At 39.5% G+C, this 24,791-nt stretch overlaps 2 protein-coding genes across 4 annotated transcripts in view; both read right to left on the bottom strand.

Moving 5' to 3' along the window:
- Positions 1–11,426, bottom strand: part of LOC110981810 (regulator of G protein signaling 9-like) — a 51,067-nt gene extending 39,641 nt beyond the window's left edge. Inside the window, exons 1-3 of the mRNA XM_022239749.2 lie at positions 11,101–11,426; positions 2,431–2,527; positions 581–796 (exon numbers count right to left, since the gene is read on the bottom strand). Coding sequence (XP_022095441.1) covers positions 581–796; positions 2,431–2,527; positions 11,101–11,151 — 364 coding nt within the window. The 5' untranslated portion in view covers positions 11,152–11,426. The remainder of the gene's footprint in view (positions 1–580; positions 797–2,430; positions 2,528–11,100) is intronic.
- A 615-nt stretch (positions 11,427–12,041) lies between these two features.
- LOC110981830 (uncharacterized) overlaps positions 12,042–24,791 on the bottom strand; it is a 56,208-nt gene continuing 43,458 nt past the window's right edge. For 2 of the 3 annotated variants that reach the window (XM_022239783.2, XM_022239787.2), the window contains exons 12-19: positions 23,644–23,791; positions 22,103–22,252; positions 20,440–20,545; positions 18,948–19,254; positions 18,374–18,460; positions 17,926–18,184; positions 17,032–17,108; positions 12,042–16,705 (exon numbers count right to left, since the gene is read on the bottom strand). In XM_022239783.2, coding sequence (XP_022095475.2) covers positions 16,682–16,705; positions 17,032–17,108; positions 17,926–18,184; positions 18,374–18,460; positions 18,948–19,254; positions 20,440–20,545; positions 22,103–22,252; positions 23,644–23,791 — 1,158 coding nt within the window. In that variant the 3' untranslated portion in view covers positions 12,042–16,681. The remainder of the gene's footprint in view (positions 16,706–17,031; positions 17,109–17,925; positions 18,185–18,373; positions 18,461–18,947; positions 19,255–20,439; positions 20,546–22,102; positions 22,253–23,643; positions 23,792–24,791) is intronic. The other variant, XM_022239784.2, reaches the window with a different exon arrangement.

Raw genomic sequence — 24,791 nt, 5'->3', positions numbered from 1 at the left:
GAACTTTTCATGCCCTCAAAATCTCATCAATCATGTGCACAGTCGAGTGAATGATTCCAGACTGGCATGGTGGGGGATTGGCAGCATTAAATTACAAAGTAATTGGCATGAAAAAATGATTCAGTGACTCTAGCTGGGAGCCTTTGAACTATTTTTGCACTAAAATACTCAGAAACAAGTCTACGAACAGATATACTGTATATGTACAGGTACAACTGTGCAGGAACTGCTCTCTGTACAAAAGAGGCTATGTACCACAGGGCCAAGGGTAAAAGCTTCATGACAGATATGAAATACTGCTACCAAGTACAAGTACATGTACCTTTCATTGGTTGGAGTGACCCCGTTCTGTGATGAAAAAAGTGTAACAATGGAGCCCTTTGAATCTTATTGCATACGTATGTGTTCTGAATGACAATTGAAGATCTCTCAGAAACAGGTCATCATGTACCGCTTCAGCTACAAAATATCAATTCATATCTAGTCCCCCATAAAACATTTCTGGGAGTTACATGTACAGAAATCGATCAAAACATTAAGCCTTGACATCTGAAGGAGAATTGTATGCCCAAGGACTCACCATAATCAGTGTTGTCGGGATCTAAATTACTCTGGGAGGGCCAAAAGTAAGGGCTCTGGAACCGGTAAAGTGCCGAGTCATCCTTCAGCACGACCACCTTCATGTCTTGAACGGGAAAGATATAACCATACTGGCAGATGAGGTTGCCAATGTGCACAGCCTCTATGGTGTTGTGAACATGAAGTTTGTCCATGATCCATTCAATCAGTTCTGAACCTGGTGGAGGGGGAACCAGAATGCTAGAATTTCAATAAACAGTTGATAAAAAAAAGACAACAAACATACATTATTTGGATGTCTGCATTTAATAAGTTGAAACTCTCTTCAGATAAACCCCTTACAAAATCATAAACTGTATCATTTCTGAGGTTTAGACAAAGAAAAGTGAATTTGTTCTTCACGTAAATGTACCAAGTTATGAACATTGAGTACTTGGTGGTCTCCACTCCTTGTGGTACTGTACTCCAGATTCTAGCTCTTTGGCTGTGATTTAGAGGCCAAGAAATCCATACTTACCATGCTGCAGCTTGCCTAGAGAAGTCACAAAGTGTTTCTATCAACATAACGAATCAATGCCACAAATTTGGGCAATTTGGCAGCTTTGATCATTTTATGAAGCTGTGCTCAGTTTTTTCATTTCAAACCAGAAGTGTGTTAAATGGGACAACTTCAATTTTGACAAAAAGAAAAGCAACTGTGACTGACACAGGCTTTGAACCAGATTTTTATCTGGTAAGGTCTATATGCATACAATGAATGCACAGCACAATTAACAGCAGAGAAGTTTAAATTTATTACCGACAAAGTGAAATATGGCACATGTACATGTACATGTACCAGAAAATGTAAACAATCAAAAAACTTCATCTATTTTGATACATGAATGGGTGTACATGTACCGTTATGGCCTACATACAATTTTAATCAGAAAAAAATTGTTTGTATTTTTGGATCTTACAGAAAATTACATGGTAACTTATATTATTTGAAAACCAAGAACCGTTTCAGGTAAAAGGTGACCTTAAAATGGGAGCTTACAGAGAACTGCACATGTACATGTACACCTACATGTAGACCTACATGTACCGGTACATGTACATGTAGGTCTACATGTACATGTACATGTATGTGCTATATTGAATCCATGTATAGTACATACGTGTACATGTACATGAAGGTAATGAAAAACTACAATTAAAATGGCCATTGAAACAACAGTCACAATGTGTAAAAATGACCCTCTTCAATGCTTGTGTACATGTACAGTAGGACAAATGCATGTGCATGTACATTTACATGCATTTGTCTTACCATGCTTACTGTACATCTACTCGTTCATTAAGTACATGTATAAATATCTATTAACACATGTACATGTACACTGCACACATGGCTGCAACTTTGAATTACAAGCTATTTCATCTTTGTACAAGTCAAATTTGTCAATCGGGCACTTTCCCTGAGTTAATAATTACTAAACGGGATCCCTTTCCAAAATGCATTTCCGGGCAGGTGTCATTCAGCCACACAGTGCGTGTTTGCTATTTGAAAGCATCAATTTCCACGCAGGGCAAAGTACGTACACATGCGCTGTACACATGTACGTACGTGTTTGTGTACAACACACATGTAATACATGTACATGTACATGTATGTTGAGAAAAATCTGCTAAAAACATTTTGAGAAACGACTACAAACTAAAGTGAGGCTTCTTCCACTTGACAGGGTAAAGGGGGAAATAAGCAATCATGTCAGCTGAGGGAGGATAAAAACAGCAGGATTGTAAAGTCTGAGTCTCACAATTTACTGGTTAGAGGTTAAAATCCCTACAATCTCTGCACAGATTTACCTGTAAACGCACAAGGGATGGATGTCAGGAACACCTTTTGCGACCTTGTCTTGATCCCTCGTTCATGGTGCTGCATATCTCGAATTATTTTCTCTATCTGCAATCAAGCAAGTTTATAGACACAAGTTTAAATTGGTTTACAGGAAGGTTACAAATCAAGAAACAAATGTAAATACCATATATCGGTAATAAAATATGAAAACGGAGATGCATACCTCACTGGAAAATTTTGCATAAGAGTTTTTAATAAATCTTTAAAAAATCTCACTGCAAATAAATTCTACGTTCATGTAACAGTACACGTACATGTACGTATCCCAATGGGAAATACTGAACAGACATTCTTTCTATTGCACAGGTATATCGACTGAATTTGCAGTTCTACTTTTGTCCCAAAAGAAACCGACTAAATAAGTGTTTAAAGCATATTGGTTTCTTTAAAGATGGTAATGGATGGGACTAAACTCCCTGTGAAATAAGTCCCCCGGTTCTGGCAAGCTGTCGTTTTGAAAGAAAAATGAAAGAAGGCCATCTCCAATGATGCGTCTAAAGATGCATTTTTGGAAATCCCCATTAGAAGTGCGTGCAAGTGTTGACTTACAACAAACAGGTGCAGTTACAATAATTCTTTGGTTCAGTGTGTGACATTGTATGCATACATATGTACATTGTACGTAGCTGCATTCGACTGAATGTAAGAACGTGTCCCAGATGCTGAGTTAGTACAATTCAAAACATGACTCAGCATGTACCGGTACCTTCGATCTGAAATCAAAATCTTAGAATACGGTTTTGTCAGAATATAGGGTTCACTGAGATGAAACTTAATCAGGTTTGCTCTTAGGCACTTAAGATTTTAAGTAATTTTGTTGCCTCAAAGGAACATACATGTACCTGTAAGAAATAAGTATAACCCCAGCCAGGCACACACATGTGTATGTAGCAGACAATTGTGTGTTTATTCTGTGATTCATGCAAATATATACATGTACATGTACACAGACGGCAACAGCTGATTAAATTCCTGCTTTGTTCCTGCCAAAATGCAACCAGAAGTCTTTCAATGATGCCCACGTCACCAAAACTGAAGAAAATACAGTACCAGTACATGTAGCTTTCACAGGGGCTAATTAGTTTTTAATTGATGGCCTTGGGACTTTTGTCAGGAACCATTAGGAAAATTATAGACAGAAAACTTGTTGCCAAAATCATTCATTCATACCTGTATATTATTCATAGTTGGATTACAGTAAATGTAAAAAATCCTATGCAAATACAATTGAACCATTATACCATTCCATGTACATGTACTATTGCATGTGTACATCAAGCAAACCATACGGAAACTATGTGTACATGAAGTGCTTACAAGTACATATAATTATTAAGATGTACATGTACAAAGACATGGAATAGAACAGGATTTGAACCTGTGACCTCCGGAACATCGGACCAGTACTCTACCAAATGAGCTACATGTACTGTACCCAGCCCTATGATGGGGGTTCTTCCCATTATTTTTTTTGGGGGGAGGCAACTGCATCAGACATCATTCAGTTCTTAGTTCATCGTCACAATTAACTTTACTAATCTTTATAATTAACAATTACCTGTACAATAAGTGAACACTTACATGTAAATTCTATTCAATCCAACATTTTTTACTAGTCTACCATAACTAACATGTAAATCAAAAAAAAGGGAGAGAGAGAAAAAAGAAAATACAGTATACTGTACATTAGGAAAATGAAATAGGATAACCCAGAAGAACAGCATGAACACAATGAAAGAAAACAATTAGCAGCCATAATAAGGCTTGTCAACTGAAGGCATAAAAGGGAAGACCTACATTTTGACTAAAAGCAATTAATGATGGCAAACAAACAATGTACGGTACATACATGTAGGACAACCAAACATTAATAATCTGACAAATTATACATGAAAGAAAACAAGTACCATACCAGTATACCAAGTAGACAAAAAAACTACTGAAAATTGAAATAAGTACAAGCAAATAATGAAAGAATATTTGAATTGCATGTAAAAGGATTTATGTACAATGTACATGTACATGTAAAACATGTATACAATACCACACACCATAACTCTCGATGAATCAGGGACAGTTCATGTACTACAAAAACCTACAAAAATTGTATGCAACACTGGACAAAACAGTAAAATGCTAACATACATGTGCATGAATATTTCTGAGGCCAGAATGTGTGTACACACCTTTCAACGTGCAACTTTTCACCCGTTTTTTAAGTCCTTTTTGGCTTTTCAGGAAGGGTAGAATTTTTCCCTTTTCAGTCACTTTTTAGAGTTGTTTTGGGGGAAAAAATTGCCAAATTCCCTTGTATACAACAAAAATGTATGCAAACGTTGACAACCACAGGGTGCTTTCATTCAAACGACACAGTAATTTTGAAAAGTAATTTTGTGACAAGAGGCAAGTTCATTACAAAGCGAATCTGTTCCCATGGAGACTGGCGAGATGGTCATTAACCATCTGTTGCCTGGGTTACATGTACACAGAAGACCAAGAGTGCATATGAAGCATGACGAAATGATATGGCACCGGCCAAGGACTGGTTTCTACCTCCATGGTCACTTATGACATGCAGCACAATAACGACTTGTCATGTTGTGAGTCTTGACACAAATCTGTAGTTTGCATGGTTCCTGAGCTTAGCAAGGTCATCATTTTAAATATGTATGTTTTAATTTAAAAACAAGTAAACCAAACCAAAGCAGGCTTTACTGACACTCTGTAACAATAGGGACATGTACAGGTATGTAAGTGTATGCACTCATTTGCAAGCCAGCGCACAACACTTGACAATAAAGAGTGCCTGTAACAGCATACTGGTATTTGTACACGTACATGTACACACTGTAATGACAACGTGTATAACATGACACATGAATGTTTCTAAGCACAGAGTCGTGAAAAATGATGCGTTCCATCCCCGTTCCCCCAGCCCCGTTACTGCTTTATTCTATTAATTTTTAATTTATTGTTGAGAAGATGTATGCAGATGTAAAACTGATGAGGCACATGCTCTACATGTATATTCTCTCTCCTAACGTGCCCTTTCTGTGCAGACGTGTACACTGTACTTACATGCTACCAGTGCCATATTTGATATTGTCAATTGGCAGATTTAATATCAAGGGTAAATTCATATCCCAAGGAGCCGAAGTTGAGTATTGGAAAACAGCCTCGGTTTCAGAAATTTTCATGGGCCAAACCTGTCTGAAACCCAATGTTAATTGGATCGACCCGCGTTGCTCTTAATTCTATTTGGTTTGGCACGACCCTAGAGTGCCTGTCTCAAACAGATGTTAAAATCTGTCATCACAAGACCAGACTCTAAATGCTCCATCCCCTATTCATCTGTAAATACCGGTATTAAGATTGGTCCATATTTCAGATGAATGCTGAAACAAAGTGAACTTGATGTCACAAAACACTTGCAATGAAAACTGGAACAAGTTAAAATGAGTTCAGCTTTTAAGAAGTCGGAAAACAAACATTTGATCTGAAATCCCTATTTCTTATTGTGTTCAAGCTTGCACCAAGTGTGAACTGGCCTCCGAATTCTGTAAACCAAGGCCTGTAAACTAGGACATAATTTGCTCACAGCAAATGTGTGTGTTGCTAAACGGGGCCTCAAAATTTCTACAGTGCACAAGTACCGGTACATACACAGTTGCCTTCTTTGCTCGTCAGACCAAATGCATCTACAGTGAACTATGTGTACATGTATGTATTCCATAAAATCCTGAGACTTTTAATTTTGATGTAATTTTTTTCCTTTAGTTTCCCTTACTTTCTTCAGTGCTACTAAAACGACTAAGGTGGGCAGTTTGAGATTGAACAGGAAGGGGAAAGCCTGTTCTGAACTGTATTAATAAATACTCTGAATGAGCCAATATGGAAGGTTAATAATTATCATCTCTGACATGCACCTGTATACTTTCAGTAGTCGGCTTTGGTATCACGATCATCTATGTACATGTACAGTATGTGTTACACAAGTAAATATACTTATAGTCTAAGATTAAATTGTGACCACTATCAGTGTTTGCAGACTGCTTACACAGGGCCATCCAACCTTGACAACTATCTCACTTTGATCAGACCTGCTTGCTTCCACACATTTACGGACATAGCCCGGTGATAACTCCAGAAAAAGATGCCATCAAAATCAAATCTCAAAACACTGGGGACCAACTGGAATTCAGATTACAAATGTGAATCACTTATCAGCTACTGCCATTGTCTTTTTCACAAATTTATACCGTTACCATTTTGGTGCGCCACTTTCTTCCATCAACAGAAAGTGCAGTAAAGTGCAGGAAACCAACAATCACATTTAGGATGTCCAGAATCTTTTTTAACAGGCTGCAAAACTACAATGATCATGTATGTTATTCCCCAAAACAATGTCAGGCAAAAAAAAGGCCCCCACACATATGTACGTACAGTATACATGTATGTACAAGCCATAGGGAATTCTACATGTACATGTATGTGCCGGTATCAGGAAAAATGAATGAGAGTTTGAAATTCAAGCATTTCAGAAAGTGGCACTTGGTATGCATGTTTGTTACTGTAACTCACGGTCAAATTAAAATTTAAATGCTTTCAAGCCACGTGATTAGTACCGGTAGTGTTAGTGTATTAGTGCATTTTAGTTCATGTACTCTCTAGTGCACTGCATTTACACTTGATCCTGCAAAGGAGGATCAGATCCGACGAGAGCAATCAAGTGAGGGGGATCAGATCCGTGCTGCGTTTACACTGGATCCTGATCCCGCATAGCATCAAGGAAGCGCTGCACCCTCGGGGCAAGGGTTATGTGAACAATTCACTGATTATACGCACTGCACCAAAACGGCAGCCATTACGCGCGAAACTCGATGGTGCATACTCGTGTACTTACGCACTGTATAGGTCTCGTTGTCATATCACACGTACATGTAGTTTCAGATGAAACAATGAAAAATGAGGAAGTGGAAGGTTTTGGACGAGCAATATGCAGTGATAACGAAAATCAGAAAGGCGACGTGGAAAGAGAATGGGAATGGGCAAGTACCCGTTTACTACCAACTCACAGTACGAAAGCACACAGGCTTAATTGGGAACCAGCGTAACGCTGGTTACGGACGCGGCATCCAGGCCAACAGCGTATGTACGGTACATGTACAATGTCATATACATGACATGTAGGTCTTCATGACGACACAGCCTTGTTTTTTGTGCATTCGGGCATGTTTCAAAAATGGTCATCACAGGGGTGAAATTTCTAAAAGCCTTGAACAAGATTAATATGTAATTTATTTTGAAGCGTGTTAACCAAATTTTGCCATTTTCTATGAAAAAAGCTAAATTTATATGTTTCTCTTGGTGATATTTGGTTTTGATAATTGGGTCAGTGAAATTAATGCATGTCGGACGGAATTTGTTCCCATGTAAGAAGATCCTTCTCAACTGAGTACAATTGCCTTAACTTTTTATTTTTTTTCAACAAAAACAATTATTCAGATTGTTTTTAAACAATATTCACTTCCTCTACACCATCCTGTATTAAATCTTAGAAAGTCATTCCAAGTAATGTTTTTTGTCATTATGATTTCCGTCCGACATGGGTTAGGTTCCAAAAAAGTTTTTTTTCTCCCAACCACTTTAATAAAAGTGTGACTATTGCAAAGTATCAATTAATAGACTCATTAAAAATAACCTCCATTTTTTTTAAATTTCTCCTTTTCACTTTCAGAGATATAATGAAAAGAAGTGTTTTTCCGTCCGACATGCAGACATCATGTCGGACGGAATGATGCATGTCGGATAGAATTGGACCTTACATTCATTACAAAAAATTTGCATTCAAGTAGCAAAAGTTTATTCTGTTCAGATATTACTGGATAAAGGAATTTACAACAGAATTCAAAAAGTATTTGAGTTTCAGTTAGTACAATTTTGATAGGCCTCAATAAGATTGTGAATGACTTTTGAAGCTACCTACACGTTCATGATACATTATGCATTATACGCAAGATATGCAGCACTGGGATGAAACATGTGATAGGCATGTAATATGAAGAACTATGTGCATGTGATAGGCATGTGACACTCATGAGCCTGAACAGGCTAAGGGCTAGGCCAAACATGGGCTCATGAATAGGTGTGGCCTAGCACAAGCCTATACTTGTCGTTAAACTTGCAAGCTTGGTGGCTTTTAGAAATAAAAGCGATGTGTCCTGGGTGGATGTAGAAAACATATTCTACAAGCTAGAGGCACCATACCCACTTTTCTTTTCAAGGACATCAACGCTCATTATGAATGACAGAGATTTCAGAGAGGTCAAGCGAATCTTTGCTGAAAAGTTTTCAAAGTAACCTGCATGTTTAAGTGTATGATGTTGAAACAGGAAAAACATAAATAACTTTGTATTGGGGTATCTGGCATACGTACAGCTTTGATGAAACTCAGTAATGTATTGTTCTGTTCAGAAAGCATCAGTAGCTGATAAGATTATTACAGGTATCTGTCAGGGATAACAATGTTTAATGCGAAATAGGTACTGATCTTCCTTAAAAGCCTGTAATTTTTTTAATGTGTTTACTAAGCATTTCACATTTAAACAGAATGACTTTTTTCTTGAATGTTTACAAATTTAAAGCACCATCCAAACATACATGTATCTTGCCAGTGATGACATTGATTACAGTTTGTCTTTGAAAATTTGTTTCATTTGTAATTTCAGTATTAAAGTGAAGTTACTGGTAAGAATCTGTTCTTACTTTCTAAAACTTAAATTTGTATAGAATGTGGGCCTGAATGACAATTTTTAGAGACCTGCTTGAAAATACAATTTATTATTTGTTTTTGTACATGTACATTCCACTTAAACATCAACTGCAAAAACATGTCGGATGGAATGCGACATGTCGGACGGAATTTCAGGCAACTTTCTCAAATAATTGCAAGAAGCTTGTCTGTTTATTCAATTTAATTGCCAAGTTAGTAAGCACAGGTAGCTACCTAAAGGCCTCTATCATTAAAAACCAATTTCTTTGAACTTTGTTTTTGGTCAACATTTCAATTCCGTCCGACATGATTGATTCCGTCCGACATGGTGTTGGTTCAATCAAGCCAAACTAAAAATGACAAGGTCTGGTAAACAAAAGCTCTGTCTTAATACAAGTGTTGATAGTTACTCTTCTTCACATAAAACACAGAAAAAGATATCCCCTCAACTTTTGATAACATTCGATTTTGTTCATGAAATTTTGAGTACGCTCATTTTTATCGATTCCGTCCGACATGTTAACATTACTCTTTATAACAAATAAAGAAAAGTGTTGAATTTGGAAGTAATGTCATGTGTCATTACTTTGAGTCATTTGTGCTGTCTGGAAAAAAAATAACATTTGCATGAACTCTAAAACAAAAACTGTTACAGTTTCTTTTATCAAATTCCGTCCGACATGATTTGGGGACTTTTGAAACATGCCCATTCCAAGACTTGCACCGGATGTAGCTATGTCAACTTCCGGGATCTGATCCGGACACCCTGTGCACTAACCTTATGAGACTGGTCTAAAAAATTTTAAGTCTTTTCTCAGTATACAAAGTTTGATATTTTCCCTCCTCAACTGTGACTTTTCTGGATATGTTTTTGCTTTCTGATGGCTATTAGCCTAAGGGGCCACTCAAAATTTTCAATGTTTTTTAAATTTCAACTTTTTTTTTAATAGTGGGTGGGTGGGTCAAGGAAATAATTTGAAAATCGAAATTCACTTTTTATATAAAAATCCAGAAAAAATTATTTTTCTGACTTGCCTGAAATACATGTCGCGTCAGCATTCCAAAAATGCAATCTTTTTCAACTTTGTTTCTATATACAGACAGGTGAACGTTGAACACCAGTTGCTAATAACGGTGAAATGTTCATCACCTTGAATCCAAGACTAGCTGGACAGAAGCAAACTGTATCCAAATCTGTTGGCTAAAGCTACATGTAGGTCTATGTCTCCATTCTAATACATATATATAGCCTATGCAAGTGCGTAGAGATGCAGTTGACTGTAGGCATAGCCGTAGCTCTTCCAATTCCAGCCTTCATCTTGTCACACTGTGTTGCATTATAGATTTTTATATGTATTTGAATTTACATCGAAATTGAGGGGGGTCAAAAAAATTTGAAAAAAAGTCAAAATTCAAAAAACAGAGAAAAATTTGAGTGGCCCCTAAGAACTAAGTCACTGTAGGGAAGAATTACTGGTGTCCTTATTCCCCAATCCAGGCCTGGGCCTACATGTGTAGGCCTACATGTACATCATGTAGGCCTAGGCCCTATTGGGGAAGAGTTCCATACGCATTCACGGACGCCAGTCCCTAAACTAGCCGTCAGAAACCAAAACCATGCCCAGAACATGCCAGAAAAGTTCAATTTAGGAGGGAAAAAAACCAAGTCGTTCACTCAGAAAACAAAATTTTTCAGACCAGTTTCACAGAGTTTGTGCACAGGGTATAAAGCGGCGTCGTACATGGAACTCTTTGGTGACACAGGCAGTGCTAGGTGAACAAAAATATACATGTTTTTAATTTACTGTTAAGCATCTAGGCCTAATGTTCCGTACTCTTCTCGTACCTTAGCGAATACCAGTTGCTTCGGTGCGGCACTTTGGTCTAATTCCATCATTTGTTCGAGTCACAACGAGCATATTTGGCGAGATTGTTATTATTCCAGAGTCACCGGTTTCTCTTCACACAGGTATCCCCATAAAGCACTCCGACACAAGGCTGTCTTGAAATTTTCACATGAAAAATTCCTCAGAAGACCGTCCAGGCACAGAAAGCTGGCAAACGAATGGTTGGTGCTTGTACTTGTACGCGTCCGACTCAACTTCAGCAAGCTACGAAAAGACAAGCCAGCGGTGGTAGACTGATGCAGACGATATCACTTAACTTGTTTCGAACAGTACCAGACCAATACATTATTTTTCACGTTTGTCCTTACTTTACGTGCGCGTGTACGTGGGAACCATGCTTCAGGTACAAGTCGAAGAGAGGGGGCGCAATACAAAAATTACTTCTTTGCCGTAGGGCAATATGTAAAATCCGACTCCATTATTAATTAACCCTAACAGCCCTGAATCCTCCAATTTTAATATGATTTTGCACACACCCTAGGGAGTTAGGGTTAATAGATCAACTGGATCGCGTCTTTCCTTTCAATCTCATCCTCGGTATGAATACAAAGGTTTTACTTTGCAAAAAGGGAGTCAGGATAAATGCGCATTTTTATTGACATTTCGGTAGTCTTACAAGTAACTTCTTCAATTTAAGATGGGGGCCGACTTGTTTTAACCTCATCCTTCAACAAATCAAACTTTTTTTCCTATTTAGTTTGCCGATAATGGTCTTTAAGCGTCCCTTAGAAATGGTATGATACTCCTGTAAAAAAAAAACCAAGTTCTTCTCGTTTTCCCGATATAACATAACTTTTGTAAAAAATGTCAGTAATGTGGGTTTTCTACAAGAGGTTTTGGATGAATTTCAGTATCATAAAGCAACAAAACAATGAAACAATTTCTTTCATTTGATTTGCATTTTAATACAATTGTATACATGTTCTTATGAAATTATGGGTAGTAATTTACTATTTTCTTTGAAAGTTAAGCATAAATACAAGACAAGTGAGACACAATCTGTTATATCTATATTAAATGTGAGTGTATAACTTGAAAAACAAACCAAAAAAAAAAGAAACCTGATTATTAAACAATTCAGGCAATTTGCTCCTTGGCGTCTATTAATAAGTTAACTAAAGTAGTAAAAAAAAAAATATCTAAATGGAACAATGCCCGCATGCGAGTGTATTAACAATTAGTATTTTACCCTATTCAATACATGCTCTACTCTATACAAAACTTCTCTCTCCTCAAGTAGATTCAAGGATTTCAACATGTATATTGAACGAATTTCTACCTTTTAAAGCTTGATAACAAACACAGAGAACAGCCTGAAATATGCATTATATATTAAAGTATTACGTCCGTCGGACAAGGTAAACGTGGAAAATCTCCAAACCAAGACAACCTGAATACACAAATTAGCCGTCACCTCGATTTAAGCATCACTAAAACAAATGTGGTGTTCCTTCAAATTAAGAAGCGTATTACCAGTTACAAGGCATCTTCCCCCACAGGTGATGGCTTTTCTTACCATTTGAATAAATTTCAGTTGACACATTCTAAGATGAAATTGGGTGAATAAACTGAGGGTGGCGAGGGTAAAATAAGCCCTTTTAGATTTCCGAAATCATCTAAAACAGGAGTAGAGTTTTTAAAATTTAGACTTACTGAAAGCACAACACTACTAAAAAAATTCTTAAGATTCATTTCACAATTTCAGAATATAATTTGCCATTCAAGCTTGTGAAATTGAATGTTTGCCTATAAAGGTAGAACGCTGGGTTAATAATAGTCTTTCGGTTTTGTAGTGGTGGACTAGAAGTTTCAGCAACATTTCATATCAAGAACCAACCAAATACAAATCAATATCATGGGCACAAAACATACAGAAGTATACCTTCATTAATATTATTCTGACCTTACAAATGTTCCAGGTTAAGGATTCTTCTTTCCACATACTGAAGGCATGAAAACCTTCTGTTCATCCTTCCTAAGCTTTCCTGCCCAGAACTTATGCACGATGTGCTTTTTTTATGAGAAATAAAAAAAAAACACTGAACGAAATTAGTAGTATGGTCGTCGGCCCCCTTTAACCTCAGCAAGACCCCACAAGTCCATCAAAGAGGCCAACACAAGACCTCCAGTCTGTATTTAAATTAAATCACAAGCTATTCAAATGAAATGCAACACATGCATCCCCTTGTCATTCACGCTGTAACTTGTGACTGACCCTGTGAATGGTCTTGTGTCTGGCCTTGAGATGGTATGACGACAACACTGGACATCAGAAGTAACAACCCATGCCCTGCTATGGAAAGGAAAACCCTGCATTTTGGCAAGTTAGCTCATGCATACCAACAGAAAAAAATGAATATAATTGAAAATATGCATTGATTGGATTGATACAAGTGTTGCTAGAGCACTGGACATATGTATCTCAAAGGATTAAACTGTAACAGGTCTTTGGAAACAGGCTGCTGTTTGAACTCCCCACCCATTTTCTGGGAAGCCTTTCAAGAAACACCTGCAAAATGTAGATGACACAATTTTATTACTAGGACATGCGCTTGGCCTGTCAAAAACATTGACTAAGACCAGCTCAGAGAATGGATTCTGATATTGCCCCTCGCCTTGGGCTCAGGCATTTTCAGCACCCATTCTCCTGAGCAGGTCATAAATGACATTCAAGACTGACGAAGCACATATTTATTCCCCGTCATCATTTTGAGTACATTTTGGAAGAAAACAAGTTTTTAAAACATTGCTCTAGCCATGTCATGATGTGTTCCTCTTGTAAGTTGTTATAAACAATCTCCTGAGATTGGTACACAGCCTGCTGGTGTTCTATCAACCATTTACGACCGGCTGTCCGATGGGCTCTCAACAACAAACAATGGCTAAACTGTCTCAGGTATTTATGAATGTGTTTTCAAGGCTCCTCTATGATGGTCCAGGGACATATCCCGCCCATTTCCCTGTCATTTTACCCTATTCCCCCCTCCTCCCGACATACATGTTGCTAACAACAACCACGATAGCACATTGCATGTAACTACCACATAACATGTGAAGAATACAAACATTTTATCTCATTAAAAAACATGATTCATTTATGGAAGCAACTCTTTTTTATATAAAATATATTAGCACAAAAACCCTTCCAAGGCACAGTTTATGGCTGTATTTCTGTACAAATTACTAATACGCTAGGCTACAGCGCTAGCTCTTTCTCTTGAAACTCAAAACTGGTCGAACTCTCATGTAAAAAAGCGTAAAACAAAACCGAGCGGATGCGAGCTAAAAACTGCCACCTAAATTCACGTTGGACATTTAAAAATGAACTGACGCGAGATCATTACCTACGTGCTCAAGCACTTTATCCGGATGGAGTGAATGCAGTATGCTGGTAACAAAAGCAATCTGATTCGCTGACTGGGAAACACTATGACCAAACCAAAACAAGCTTCTGTGCCCTCGTTTGGTCCTAACTGATTGTTCTAGACTGACTCGTTGCATAGAGAAGAACAGTCACTAGGCATAATGTACAGAAATAGAAGATGCTTGCAAAACAAAGCACTGCGAATTGCTATATGGTCATCTGCATACAGCTAAACCCTCTTCTCCTTCACAATCCTTGACAAATAACTTAGTATGACATTGACACACAGGGAGTGTGCAAATACCTGGCTCCATCTCAAGCTTTGCCTGGTTTTTGGCCCCCGACTTTAAAGGCATTAGCTCAATAATGGCATATCAGAATACAAGTTATCGATCCAAGCACAGATGTACTATTTTTTACTTAATTTGAACATTATGGGTCCACGACCGGTTTTGATTTCAGCGACAAAGCCTCAGATGGAGACAAAGCCAGGCACTGACAAACACCCTTGGGCTATATCTTCATGCAGGTCTACAAAATCCAACAGCAAGCCTTTCGCACATTTAGACTGGTAACTTACAGCATAGATTTGGTGGATACTTATTTCTATTCTGGGAACAAGATTGAAGCGTCTCTTTTCCCAAACCCCAGACCTAAGTTTCAGCTCCCTTCATATGCCTAGATGAATTGCTAGGCTGCAGCTTGAAATTTACACATACGCATGACTCCAAGCAAAGTGACTGCAGCCACTGCCATAGAATTGCGTGTAACTTCAAGCCGCAGCCAAGTAATTTGAACAAAGCCTTAGTTCCAGTAGCACTCTGTAACCCAAAAGCCAAACCAATGGCTCTGGCCCTGTTGTATTATTTCTGACCATGAAACAACCCAATATGGAGACGGAACTTGGGCAAAATACCCAAAATTCCCTCTCCCCACCCCTTCTGGACGAAATTAATTTTAAAATCACACCCTGCTTAAACAGTTTCAATGTGACTAACAAAGAATGATGTCTGTTCAGTAAGCACACTGTTGTAATTATTCAAATAACATTTCATGATAAACAACATGACCAACCAACCAATTAAGCCGACTCACAAGAAGGAATTGCCAACTCCAACTGCTGTACGTACATTCACATGAAGTCCTCCTCAAAGAACTGTGTTTTACAATGATAAAAATAGTTGATCCAAATTTATACTAAAACCAATAACATCTTTATTTACCCATGACGCATACATGATTTTGTGCTCGTTTGACAAGGTGATAGTGTATATGATTACGATCATGGATGTTTATTTTCAATTTAGCACTGCACTTGGAAGGAACAAATGGCAGGAGCATACCGCTTGTCCTGGTGACATACAAATATGTCAGCGACTGTAAGTGGCTTTCAAACTATGCATTTTTCCTTATCCTTAGCAGTGCCCTAGAAGTATTTGCTGTTATTTCTTTACCCAGCTTCATTTGACTTGCATAGTTGTGACTGTAACAACACACATGTCCGGTGACTGCCCAGTGGCTTAAAGAAGTGCACGTGATCACTGCCAGATAACCATAACATTCAGACAGATGATCTTATTTCACCAGTACTAAGATAAATGGAGATAAAGCCACTCGCAGGGCACTGCTAAGATTGAATGATTTCCCTAAAGTAACTGCAACCAGCATCAAAATCACGAGACATGCACCCAGCGGCATTTCCAAAGTTCTTCCCCCAACTTTGAAATCAAGGCACTCATCAGTTGCTTTCATCTGGCATCTGACTTGAGGTAGAAATTACAAACAAGCTTTCTAAATTGCTTTGGAAAACAAAAATTATATTCAACATTGTCTTTCACAATGGCATTGGTCAGCTCTACTACGTGGCCGTTGGTCGTCACAGATCGTGAGAATACACACTTCTGATCAACCCCTACCCTCCATATTTCATCCCCCCCCCCTCTATCCTTTCCCGATACAGGGACAACCGGTGCCTACGCTGAGGCAGTCTCTGGTGAGCGACAGGCATCATCTTTACGGGTCCTTGGAGACCTGGCACAAAGAACCAAGGGCAGGCCATGCATGCTGACAAGTTTCGTGTGCCATCCTTAAGATTCCTCTGCAGGTTGGTCGGTCGGTGAGAGTTGTCCAAGATTTCAGTCTGAGATTTCCAGAGTTCATTCTGTCGTGGCAGCACCCTTCTGCACAACGCAAGAAACGTCAAATTTTAAATTTCGCTCAACTTATTCTGATTTCACAGCAACAGTGAGCAGAGCCTAAACATTCTATGCTACTGTGCTAAATACACAAATCCATAATAGATCAAGTAAAAGCAAGCAAAGTTAATCAAAAATAACCATATTACAGTGTATAAATTAAAGTATGCTTAATGGTGAACTACTAGTGTATGGTCTTACAATTGATATAATGTGAATGCAGTAAAGTGTACAATCTTAGTGTGAATTACATTTTACAACGGGGGGGGGGCAAGTTTTCTCACTAATCAGAGAGAACATGAGAATCCCACCTTGAGTTTGGCAGCTGACTGGGTCCCATCAGACCCGGCCCTTCTTCTGGATCCTTTTCCAGTCGAGTCACTTCGCTCTGAATGGAGATAAATAAATACATAAACATTGAGTACGACTTCTTCGGTCTACTGGTCTTTCAAAGCAAACCAGACAGTATTTAGATACAACGAATGGCACTGCTGCTCTGTGTTTTCTGACAGAGTCTTCTGAATGTTGTTTTCATCCCCAGGTTGAGACTCAATCGTTTCCACGTGTCCACAAGACAAGACACGCAGGAAATAAAGAGAAAAAAGATAACATCTCTTAGGGCTCTCTAGTCCTGACTCATACTTGTGAACATGTATGGAAAGGGCATGTCAGCCTCTGCCTTTTTCAACTTGGCTTCCACGGATCCAGTGTGTCCAAAGTCCTCCTCGCATTTGAGGGCCATGTCGTGCCACATCACATTGATGTGGCTGTGTTTATGCATGCATTGCCCTTGATTACTCACAGGTGCAGGAACTGTTGCTCGCGCATTAGTCTCGGATCACATCATGCTAACCATCAACAGCTACCTTTCCACCATTTAATAATTACCATGCGATGCCAGGATTTATTCCCAGTCTGAGTGAGTATACTCTTGCTTAACTGGGGGTCGGGTTTGTAACACCCCGCCCCCATTCTACCCTCGGGAAAATATTTGAGTTCACATGAGTAATACACTCAAGTACAGTCAATGGTGTGCTATGCCCCCCTTCCTTGTCTCAAGGGGCCTTATATTGGCTCCCAACAGATTGCTTGGCTGGAGCCAAGGTCTGGGTTCTGAGGCTCCTAACTCTTCTCCTCCCTGCATATCCTTTGCTTTCCAAAGATAAATTTGAAACACACAACAAAAAGAGCTCTCATCATCTCACCTCTCTTCAGGAACGGAATCCATGACCTGAGCCTGACGTCTTGCTTGGCCTCGCCGCTGCCGTGCCCGGATCTGGCCGCTGATGCCGCTTCCGTCTCTGCCACCTGGTCCTGGGCAGCTTGGCCCTCCCCGCTGGTCCGCACCACCTCCACCTGGTGCTGTAGCTCCTCCAGGGCCACCATCAGCTGCTTGATGTGCTCCTCTTGTGACTGGTGCTGCCCCTCCAGGAACACATTCTGCTCCAGCACTTTGGTCTGTTGCTGTGGGGATATAGGGGAGGTTTGTTGCAGTGATAAGAGAAGGTCAGGTCTGATGGAGAAATCTGTCACATTTTACCGACACTTTCAAGGCTCTGAAGCAAAGTCCAGATTTTTCAATTCAAGATTCAAAACAACGCTAGTAGGTTAAAGTGATTTAAAATCCCATCACAACATTTTTTTCCATCCTACCCTTTCAGCCTTTTCTACAGCCTCTGTAAGCTGGTTAATCTCATCGTTGGTGCACTTCAATTCAGCTTCCCGAAATCTTAGCAACACCTACCAAAGATAAAGGCAAAGATGATACTCAGTGTAAGAGTTTCCCACTTCAGGAGCACAAAAGCAGTTATATTTAATTCAAACATTCTCCACACGAATGCAACCACTCATCAGCAATGTTGATACCAAGCCAAAAGCTAAACTTTCAATGATGATTTCACCATAGACTGTCCAACTCTGCCTTTTCAAAAGAAAGAGGAGAGCTAACCCAAGCTTCACTCTTGGTGAAAAACAACGCCAGAGTAGGGAGTGCTCCAACCAAAATGGTCTAACTGGTGAAATTTTCTTGCACTCCTTGGGAAAAAATGTTGTTCAGCAAGGTAGCCTGCTGAGCACATTTTAAAACTAAAACAAATCAAATCAAACAACATTTTAGCTGGTGACCTTTTTCTGCCAAGCATTTTCCCCACATCCATTAAATGAGAGCCCAAGCAAGATCTGTAGAAAATAACTTGAGCCCTGCAATCCCCCAAACTCCCAAACCAACCTGCAAGGGGTTCCTCTCATTGTCGTTGCTGTCCACTCCCCAATCCTCCTGGTTCCCACCCTCATCCCCATCACTGCCTCCCCTGCTCCCTTCTCCAATCTGCTCCTTCAAGGCCGCCATGTCCTCTGCCTTCTGGCCAATCAGCTGGCGGACCTGAGCCCGCCAGGACTTCAGCTCCTGCAGGCTCTCAGAGAGGCTTTTCTGCAGAGTCTCTACCTGCTTCTTGAGGCTGTTGTTCTCTGCACAGACATGGGTGAACTTGTCTGAGATGATCTGCCACTCCTGGTCCATCTTGGTGATTACCTCCCTGGGTGGCCAGAGAGAAAACTCATTGTTTTACGAGAAAAAGCATTTTCAAACTGTAAAACAACATTAGGACAACACGGTCAATTGATATTGGATATTGCAAAAGGCAATACAGAGTTACAGAAAATAATCCTGCGAATGATCTTGAGTCAAAGGTAAGAAGTTCTAAAAAGAAGACAATGTTTTTTTTTTCTCAATCAGACGGCACTTGGAGTTACGATCTGAAGAGTTAACAGCCAATACTCCTGGCGCATGAAAGGTGTCAGAAAACAGTCAAGCATTCTGGATCATATCCAGCCACAATGGACAACAGTGCTTGACAAATACAAAGAACATACAGGTCTCCTTGTGAACAGTTGATAAAATAACAATTCGACAGAAGCAGTCCAGATGTGATCACAAAAGTATGAAATAAAAAAAAACACACCTGTGTGACCGAAGCACATATTGAAAATATGACAAAGAGATTTTGTGATGACAGATGCTACAAGAACACATCACAAAGAGGACAGTGATGAACAATTCTGTCATGCAATATATCACAGATCACTTCATTCTTGAAGAAAAAACAGTGAAAACATATTCTACAGGTGGTGCACCTAGTCCATTCGGTGTACACTTTTATCTTTCAAGAATTTGAAACAGTGAAATGTACAGTGAATACACATCCTACAAATCGTGCAACGCAGCATTACTGCACCATTTGGAACTGTTCTTCGACATCAATGCTGTACATTCAAACTGACCTGAGAGCACAATCGTGCAAGTTGACCTAATAAAAGTTGTATGCAAGGAAACAATCCACACGAAAGGTTGACGATCATTTGTTGGGAAAACATACCAGCGTTAGTAATGTTGTCATAAATGAATCAATAAAGGTCAAGGATGAAGTTAAAGTGAAAACCACCGACACAGATAAATAATAACTTATTTTTTGAAGTTTTGCAGGTTTTTAACTTAAAACCAGTCTGTTTTGAGGTGCCAATAAAGTCATTCCTTCAACTGACTTTCCCAACCACTGCAGATCCGAAGATTCTGAATCTTTACTTTCACGCCTGAAAAATCTGCCACGTACGAGAGCAACCCATATATATTTCAATGTATCCAATGCAGTTTCTGTCAAGATTATCATTTCCATGTTACTATCTCACATGAGAGACTATATGATCCAAATTGGTCCTCTTACCTGTGTCGTTTCATGACCACTTCCACATCATTGGATACATTCTGCAGCATGTCAGCACGCTGCTGCTCCAGTTCCTGCTTGTGGGCCTTGTGCAGAGCTGTTATACCTGAGGATCAAGCAAGGTCAAAGGTCACAGGTCAAAACTCATGTCAAAGGGCAGTCAGATTTCCAGAGAACATTCACCACACCAGTAAATGGTACTCTTAACCTGACCATTAAATTGTAAACCACCATTTATGTAACTGTAATGCAGAAACAAACAATTTTATTGTACGCCCAAATTCGTAATCATCTGACCAGGAAATGTACCGAATTTTTTTTCTGCCGAAATCAAGAAATGCTAATCGTCTTCCACAGCAGCTAATCTATGAAGTGACTTAAAAGCCTCTCAGGGTGTAATCCAAATTAATAGGTGCTAAAAGATTGGAAATGCTCTCTAGGGAGGAATTAAATGACACATCTTGTTGGCTCTCTTGCATTAATGACCTGGATGTACTACAGTGGCAGATTCCATCTTGTATGACATTAAACATGAAGCCAAGTCTTCATCACGTCAACAGTTGTGTTGAAAAGAGTGACCAGAATTGATCTTACATCCTATCAAGTACATAAAAATTCTACTAAGGACTGTAAAAAGGGATAAGGAACTTTATTTTTGTGCAGAGACAGTGTAGACGAGATACCCAATTTATATTTAAAAAAATGAAAGTCTATGCGAAAAGAAACTACAAGCAGTAACAGGTGTAAAAGCAAACACAAGTTGTGATCTAGAATGCTACAATGTTGCTATCAATTCTGAAGAATAAAAGCAGATAGGGTGGCATTCACTCTAACTGCTATGTGCTCAAACAACGCTCTATGCTCTATACTGCTTTTCAGAAGCCAGCCAAAAAAAATTTAGAAGTCGGGTCACTGGTTCAATGCAAAAAACCATTAGACTCAGAGAGGGCATGATATTTTGATCCTTGTGGAATTGTTCACTGTTGATCATTGAACAAGAGCAACTACAAACAACTACAATAAAGCAAACAAGAAAGGGTGAAGATGAAAGGAAAATCAGAGAGTTTAGAGAGAGAGAGAGAGTGAGAGTGGGTGCAGGGACAAAACAAATTCAGGTAACTGGAAAAGAAACCCTCTATTTTCCCTTTTAAATCACCAGATATCCACACACACTGTGTGTACGCTAAACGCAGTTGGAGAAAATTTCATCCCAGTAATGTACCTGAAAAACCAATTACCGAGCAACTTTCATATGACCACAGAAATCAAGGAACAGTTGTGCATAAAACAGAAGCCAGTATCAACAGCCCATACTGAGTCAAAAGTTGGACATTAACAAATGGGAACTAAGAAGCCCCTTCCACTCATCAGTTTTCTCTTATATATATCTATTTTTCAACTTCATTTATTTCTTTAACTTTCCTTTAATATGAAGTTTCATTTTTTTAATAGAGTATAAGCTTAGAAATGTGACCACGCATTGCAAGACATTGTTAGTTTCCTCAGCACCCCTTCGCGTGCACCATAGAGGGCGGCATCTCAGTGCAAACTACTCGACTGGCCTGGAAGTACAGCCATCTGCAGCCACAGAAGCTGGCGGGAAAACTAAAGAGCCCAAGAAGCGGCAATGATTTTGAACTTCAGGGACTGGCTGTCAACAAACCGGTGGCTCGTTTGGAGGGCTTGACATGCTTCTTGTCCTTCTTGGCCAGGGGCGGGAGGGGTGCACCTCCCTCCTTGGAGAGCATCTGTCGGAGCATCTGTTTCTCCTTCTCCAACTCATCCTTGTGGGTTTTCTTCAGCATTGCAATGGCTACGTGGTGATTGTATACATCGGGAGTGTATTTGGGCAGGGATTAAATGGTTAAGAAAGTATTTTTTTAAAAAACCAAATCCACGCAAGTGCAAACTGTTAAGTCCTTCAATGCACAGGATAAAACATACAGAGGAATGCAAGGTACACTAAAAGTGAAATTAGAATGACAGCTCTCCATATGTATGTCACTGAAAAAAAAAGAAACTTCTCAAATACACCAGACTGTTTTTCAAAAACTTTTACTTCTGTAAATGCAACAAAAGAAAAAACTTGCCAAGTTGAGTACACAAGCTCTGACTGTTCATAATGACAATGATAATCTTCATCCTCATGTTGACACTATTTGGCCAAGTCCAATTTTTCAGTTTCACCGGCGAACCCTTCAACCCTGAACTTTTTGGTTAAGAGCCTTTCTGAAACATCCAAAATCTTCTACTGCATATAAAACCATAAACATTTTCTTTATAAGTGTACAAGTAACTTTCCAGAGGCATTGAGTTCCGTGTCAAAAAGTGGTTTGACTCTATCTTTCTGAATCCTTGAAAACTGGATTTTGAATGATCTCAGAGGGCTTTCAAGAAAATTCCTACAAGCCTGTGACAAGAAGGGGTTTCGATGAAAGATAACCATAGCAAACTGCCCCTATCTTAACTCAGCTGTGTATAGCAGTAGATAGAAACACGGCGGCATCTCACACTCCTACATGGCTAACTTCAAGGAAAAGGACCAGCTTACATGCGCACTGACGGAACACACTTTTTCAGCACTCATTTCAGCATGAGCATTTTGAACATCCACTTCTCCAAGATCTGTGTTAAATTCATTTCTTTTTAGCGGCACTTTTTTTCAAATGGCATCTGCTTGTAGTTAAGTCTTTATAAGTTTTTTCACAGAAAATTGAGCTCAAGGGCATCCATTCGATACAAGTTGATTCAAGAGCTCTCTACTTTATTGCTTTTGTTTCCAAGCACTAACAGTGAAAAGAGCAAGGAAACGATGGAAACACGTGGAGTATTTCTATCAAAAGCAGGAGCCGTACCTTCAGCTAATACTTCAGACCAGTGTATGTTGGAAAAGAGTTGACAGCTTTGCAGAAGTACGGAGCCTGACATATACCAGGCAAGATATGGGATGGAGGGATACCCCCCCTTACCTGTCCAATCCCTATACACACTCTAGACTATTGTTACCTAACACATCCCCCCTAGAAGTCTGTAAAGAATTCCTGAGATTCTGATAAAACAATGACCAAAACAAAGGCGGGGGGGGGGGGGTTTCCTCTCCGTCCCATATCTTGCTTCAAATAGCCTGACAAGAACAGGAATGAAGGTAAAACTATGTGAAATTCTGAACTTAAAAGGATGCGGCAAGAGCTGACAGGGACTTACTGATTTTGGTGGCTTTTCGCTCTTCGTCCAGTTCCTTCTCTTTCTCCTCCTCAAGCGCCTTGATCTCCTGGTTGTGTGATCGTCTCATCTCCTCCAAGATCTCCCGGTGAGACTTCTCCTGCAGCACCAAGTCACCGTTGTTCCTCGCCTGTTTGGGGAGGGGAGGGTGGGGAGATGGGAAGGATTTTTCAAATGGAGGGAAGATGACAGCAGAGGAGCCAAAGAAACAAGACAAGGGGAGGAATAGAGAGTGTTTTAGTGGCGGCAGATTCATTTGAGAGGTGGACAAGGGATAGGGTTGGTGAGTTTGGGGGAGAGCAAACAGGTGATCCAGAAAGAAGTAGCCAGAGGAGAAAAAGATGAGATGAAAATTTTTTCATGAAATAGACAGCATGATAAATGTTAGAGGGGCGTTCGGGGAAAAAGATGAAGAGGTGGTTGAGATGAGATGTTTTATGAAAGAGGTTAAGGCGATACATAGGAGAGAAAAGGCACCAACAAGACGGTCGAGAGAACAAAACATGGATTGGAAGGTCAACAGGGTAAAAGTAGTGATTATGGAAGGTCAGAGTGGTGCGATGATGGATAGCACAAAAAAGCAAACATTCAATGTGCGTAGGGAGAATTGTAATCAGGAAGTAAAGAGAAAAATTTCGTCGTGAAATGTCCATGAACCCAGAATCAAGGGAACAGAAAAGGGGGGAGGGAAACAGAAACACAGTTAGAACAATCAGCATGTGAACAGACTGCACAGCAGTCTACCAAAGCCCCAAACCTCAAGATGTCGACCAGTGACAGCAAACAGGTAACTGTGTGGTGTGAAAATATTAAAGAGATCACCCAGCCACGCCAAGATTCATTTGACTTCTCTGCGTGCGAAGAGACGGCGTCGGCTGTGCTCTACTTGTACAGCACAATTACTTTACATTCGCCAACGCAATATTGGATGACAGTTAAATAGTTTGCTAATCGCTATCATCTTGATCATGAACAGTGCCATTCTACAGACGGTTTTCATGTTAAATTCTAGAGTAAATGACGGGTTGAAAACCAGTGTGATTTGCAAAAATAACATCACTGGTCATTATCCCGAGCATTGGGAGTTGGTCAACTGTCTTCATGCACGATAAAAATTCAAAGCACAACAG

The sequence above is a fragment of the Acanthaster planci genome, linkage group LG07 (genome assembly GCF_054643075.1).
Source record: "Acanthaster planci isolate LZ-2023a linkage group LG07, COTS_SCS, whole genome shotgun sequence".
Classification (NCBI taxonomy): Eukaryota; Metazoa; Echinodermata; class Asteroidea; order Valvatida; family Acanthasteridae; genus Acanthaster; species Acanthaster planci.
This window is presented reverse-complemented; position numbering and strand designations above follow the sequence as displayed.